Consider the following 4,645-nt stretch of genomic DNA (forward strand, 5'->3'; position numbering starts at 1 on the left):
CAGTACACTTAATTCTTAATTAAATGTAATGTTTCAAACACAAATACAAATTTGCAAAATAAATATAATTGTTAAATTTACATTAAATGCAATCAGTTGAACTTAAGAGTGATTTTAATGCATCTTTCTACATAATGTACTTTAACTACTTCTATTGTATGTAAAATAGGCTTATTATGTAATATAACTGAGAAAAAAACTAGTTAATTAAATATGTATTCATTTCAGTTTAATGCATTGCAAAATAACAAAAACCACAATGCTTACACTAACAATAAAAAAGGTTGGTAGTCAAATGATGAATCAAATTTTTGGTTTTCCAAAAGTAAATTTAATGAATGAATAAAGTTTTTAATGTCCAAACAAAAAAATAAATAAATTAGAAAACAAAAAAAATTATAAGGATAATCTTAGTTTAATATTGTAAAATTAGAATCATACAAGTATCAATATTGCATAATTAAATCCCTTAGAAAAAAAAAAACTCAAAAAAGTTGACTTACATTATTAATTCTTCACATTTTAACAGACAACAAATTAAGAACTGCATGAACTTTAAATTAACAACCCCTTTGGTAGGTTACTTCAGTCTAATGATCATTTAATTCTTATCGCCTCTAAAGACACCACTTTCCTGAATTTTTTTTGCATAACTCTCATTGTTGCACTTCTGTCGAAGTACAGCCCTGACTTGAGAAGGAGTGGTCCCTTCAAAACGAGTAATCACAGCATCTGTGAACACAAAAATAAAAACATTTTATTTAATATGATAATCACTGTTATCCGATTTAGATGCAATTGGTTTATCTAGGCCATACATTTATAAAGTAAAGAGACATGAAAACAATATATGCAACCTAAATATATATATTTTTTCATAAATTATAATGCATAAATTATTTGACCAAATAAACCTGTAATGGTCTAATAGTTCTGTGTAGTACAACAGCAATAGATGGGTTACCATCCACACAAATTGTATGCATATTGTTGATATAGCATTATTAAATGATGGATGAAAAGACCAAGGGACAAAATCAAATCTATAAATCTTCAGAAAAAGTTTATACTTGTCCTTCACATAAAATGAGACGGAAAGGCATTTACCTGAAAGCTAAAAATTAAATGTACAGTTAAGCACTATGAATAGTAATTTTTTAATAGTGCATAAACACATTCAAATACAAAGGTTTGGACATCATCCATAGTAAAAAAATAAATAAAATAGAAGTGATGCAGAGAGCTAATGAGAGTGTTAAGAGAGTGTGAGTGTCAACGGAGGTTGAAGCAGGATCCAAGTCCAGTAATTCTTTATTCCTCAAAATCGGGAACCAAACAACCACAAATATAGCAACGACAACAGACAAGGAACAGACTGAAACACAGGGCTTAAATATACAGAACAGATCAGGGAAACCGAGACACAGCTGGGACAAATGAACGCATAATGACTAATTAACAACACACACCTAAACAGAACAAACAATTAACCAAACACCATGGAAACAAACAGGCAGGGGGTGGGGAACGACAGAACTGAACTAAATTCCAGAACACAGACAAAGGGTGTTTCTCAAAACCAAGAATGCAAAGAACGGACTTGTGTTCTTGGGCAGAAAGCTCTTGCTAGTTGTTCTTGCAAGAATGAACTCACAAGGTGACGAGCACAGAACGCTGCTGACAGTTTGAGACGATGTGTTCTTGCTGGTATTGCGCAATAATACCCCCGCACAGACGCCGTCTGCAGTACCCAAACATGACAAGAATTATTGACGATAACAGCCAGGCTTTATCGCCCAAGCTTACCCTCAGCTCAAGAGATTACTACTCTACATACACTACAATGTAATGTTCATAACAATAAAGCAACGCCTGTCTCCTTTTCATTCTGCTTCTGTTGTTTGTTTGTGTACATCACTAGCCAACAGTGGGGGAAAAACGGCGGTAATATAAATTGTCTCTGGTAATATTGACCGGCCTCTCTGCTTCCCGCTCCTTCCTCGAATGCCGAAATGAATGCTGGGATATTTCTGCCGTCAAGTTCACACAAGTTACCAACCGATGCATCCTCTGTAAAATGGCCGTGTCAAGAACACTTCCGGGATTTTTAACCGTTCTTGCAAAATGCAAACTTGTGTATTGAGACAGTACTTGGGCAGCGACTGATGACGTTTCACAAGTCAACAAGAACACAAGTAGAGACAAGAACACGTATTAAGAAACGGCCAAAGACATAACTCAAAACAGACTGACAGTGTCACATAGAGACAGCTTACAGAACTTATAGAACAAAGATACATCTCCTCTGTAAAAAGTGGTAACCTGCTATTGTTATGTAGAGAGCTATTTCTACCAGTCCTTCTTGGTGTAGCGTAATATATTTTGTTTGAATCAGCAATATTGATTGTTTCCCCACCATTGACAGATTGTCATTTATGAGACACTGTTTTAACGACAAAGACTCTGATCTTAATTTTGATATAGTGTTTGTGCAGATAATCATAGAAACAATATTGTGGGGGCCATGGAAGATGGGTAAAAATCATCAAATTCAGGTGGAGGTTTTAAGTTTTAATAAAAATGCTGGCGGTGAAGGAGTTAACATGCTGCATTTAAATAAAATAATTTAAATTAAATTCTACCATCACATGAAGCACAATTTTTTCCAGGTACCATTTATTCAGTGTAGCTGTCATCTGTTTAAATAAAGGAAACAACAAACATACCAATGAGCGCATTCACTTTGATGGAGTCCAGTGCTGTTTTGGTGGTTTTTTTGCCCGTTAGACTTGATGTCGCCAGAGCCTCGTGTCCAAAAATGACAACAGCCAGCTCCTGGGTAAATACTGACATTTTGGTCTTAGACAATCTCTCGAACGCCCTTTTTGGAATGGTGATTCCTTCACCCAGGGACATCTATTTAGATAACAGTAAAAAACAAAACAATTGTGTCAGAAGTGTGTGTGCGCGCATCAATGACATTAACATTGGCTATATTATATATACTTGCAAAAAAAAAAAAAAAAAAACCTTTTCAGGATACTGCAAAAAATTAAGGATAATTTGCTAAAAAAAAATTAAGTAAATCTACATATCTCTTTTTGGTAAAAAAATTTAAACAATGTTTGGCTTTTTCAACGACTTAGAAACAATTGATAAACATGCAACTGTGGAACAGTTAAGGCATAGTTCACCAAAAAATTTAAAGTTCTGTCATGATTTCCTTATTTTCATGTTGTTCCAAACCACTCATATCTTCCTTTGTGTTTGGCAGAATAAAGAAATGTATACAGGTTTTTTACAACTGAAGGCTGAGGAAATGACCGAACTTCCATTTTGGGGTGAACTATCCCTTTAAGACACTACCAGTTATAACCAAAGTTTTTTTTTAACACGAACTCAGCGCTTCACTTCAGAAGGACTTAATTAACCCCCCTGAGCCTGTGGTGCACTTTTATCATGGATAGAAGGCTTTGATGGACATTAAAAAATATATATATACACATTGATTCTCACTATAAAGCTGGGAAGAGCCAGGACATTTTTAAATATAACTCAGATTGTATTCGTCTGAAAGAAGAATGTCATATACACCTAGGATGGCTTCAGGGTGAGTAAATCATGGGCTAATTTTCATTTTTGGGTGAACTATCCGTTTAAGACGGACCTTTGTACTAACTCAGATAAACACCTACATAAAGACATTTAAAAAGTTAATTTTCTTTTTTATACTGCTCAGTTTATATTTTTTGTTCACAACATTGTCGATAATGTATTTAATTTTAGTAGTTTGCTTACATTTAAGCATAATGTATGTGTTAATGTTTAATATGTTAACATGAGAAAAATATCTGTGCATGTATCCATACCATTTCTGCTGGTGGTGATACAACTTTTGTATGTTGCACTTCACTTGATGAGGCTGGAGCTACCTTCATGGCCGCCACTATATCTTTTAGTGTTTTTACTACCTTTGGCAACTCTAGTGATACACACATGGTGAACATTATATTGGTTTAAAACTCATGTGTTTCGTCAACTATAAAACAAACTACACTTCATCATAAATACCTTTCAATGCACTGAGAATTTCATCGTCAAGCTTTGGTGTCTTTTTTGGGCACTGTGATGAGCTATCATCCTCACTTTCTGTTTCAAGCTGTAAGAGAAAAAGATTTTAGCATTGTGTTTAATATAAAATAATTATTTTTATATTATTTATTGCAACACTTACATTTCTTAGTGGTTCCTGCATGGGAGAGGATTCTGCATCAATGGCTGTTGCGTCAGAGTCTGAGTCTGAGTCATAAAGTGGTGGGGCCGTGTTAGGATCAGGTACTTTTTGTTTTCTCAGGTCCTCCTTCAGGGCATCAACCATGTGTGTGGCTGCCTGTTTTGTCAGGGTCTTAGCACAGGACAGTGTCAAGATTAAGATTTCAAGACAATCTATCACTACAAAGTAAGAATTTTGTGACTACAATAAATATAAGAAAGAATACTGTCCTTCAACCAGAAATGCAAAAGCTGTCATACTTCTGTGTCCCTTTTTCAAGTTTTAAGTTAAAGCACTATCTACAGCCATTGTATGGAAACGTTTAATCTCTATCATTGTGAAATAATCATGTGATATAAGTGTCTTACATTC

General features: G+C 34.4%; 1 protein-coding gene across 2 annotated transcripts; it reads right to left on the bottom strand.

The window, feature by feature from the left end:
- Window positions 1-465: 465 nt before the first annotated feature.
- LOC143718461 (uncharacterized) lies at window positions 466-4,401 on the bottom strand. Of its 2 annotated transcripts, none has more exons than XM_077209522.1 (5): window positions 4,235-4,401; window positions 4,072-4,159; window positions 3,870-3,982; window positions 2,727-2,835; window positions 466-732 (listed from the first exon to the last, which is right to left on the bottom strand). In XM_077209522.1, exons 1-5 carry the CDS (start codon window positions 4,376-4,378, stop codon window positions 602-604), a joined length of 585 nt encoding a protein of 194 aa, XP_077065637.1. In that variant the 5' UTR covers window positions 4,379-4,401; the 3' UTR covers window positions 466-601. The 2 variants fall into 2 exon arrangements, with proteins under 2 accessions (XP_077065637.1, XP_077065636.1); XM_077209521.1 differs by having other exon boundaries at window positions 2,727-2,916.
- Window positions 4,402-4,645: the final 244 nt, after the last annotated feature.

Source organism: Siphateles boraxobius, unplaced genomic scaffold, assembly GCF_051911475.1.
Source record: "Siphateles boraxobius isolate OS27281-9 unplaced genomic scaffold, OSU_SipBor_1 61, whole genome shotgun sequence".
Lineage (NCBI taxonomy): Eukaryota > Metazoa > Chordata > Actinopteri > Cypriniformes > Leuciscidae > Siphateles > Siphateles boraxobius.

Excerpts from the sequence above, each read along its gene's own strand:
- LOC143718461 (XM_077209521.1), bottom strand. The coding sequence starts at position 4,378 with ATGGTTGATGCCCTGAAGGAGGACCTGAGAAAACAAAAAGTACCTGAT. Across the intron at positions 3,983-4,071 it reads AATTCTCAGTGCATTGAAAG|AGTTGCCAAAGGTAGTAAAA; the intron begins GTATTTATGATG and ends GTGTATCACTAG. Across the intron at positions 733-2,726 it reads CAAAGTGAATGCGCTCATTG|ATGCTGTGATTACTCGTTTT; the intron begins GTATGTTTGTTG and ends TTGTGTTCACAG.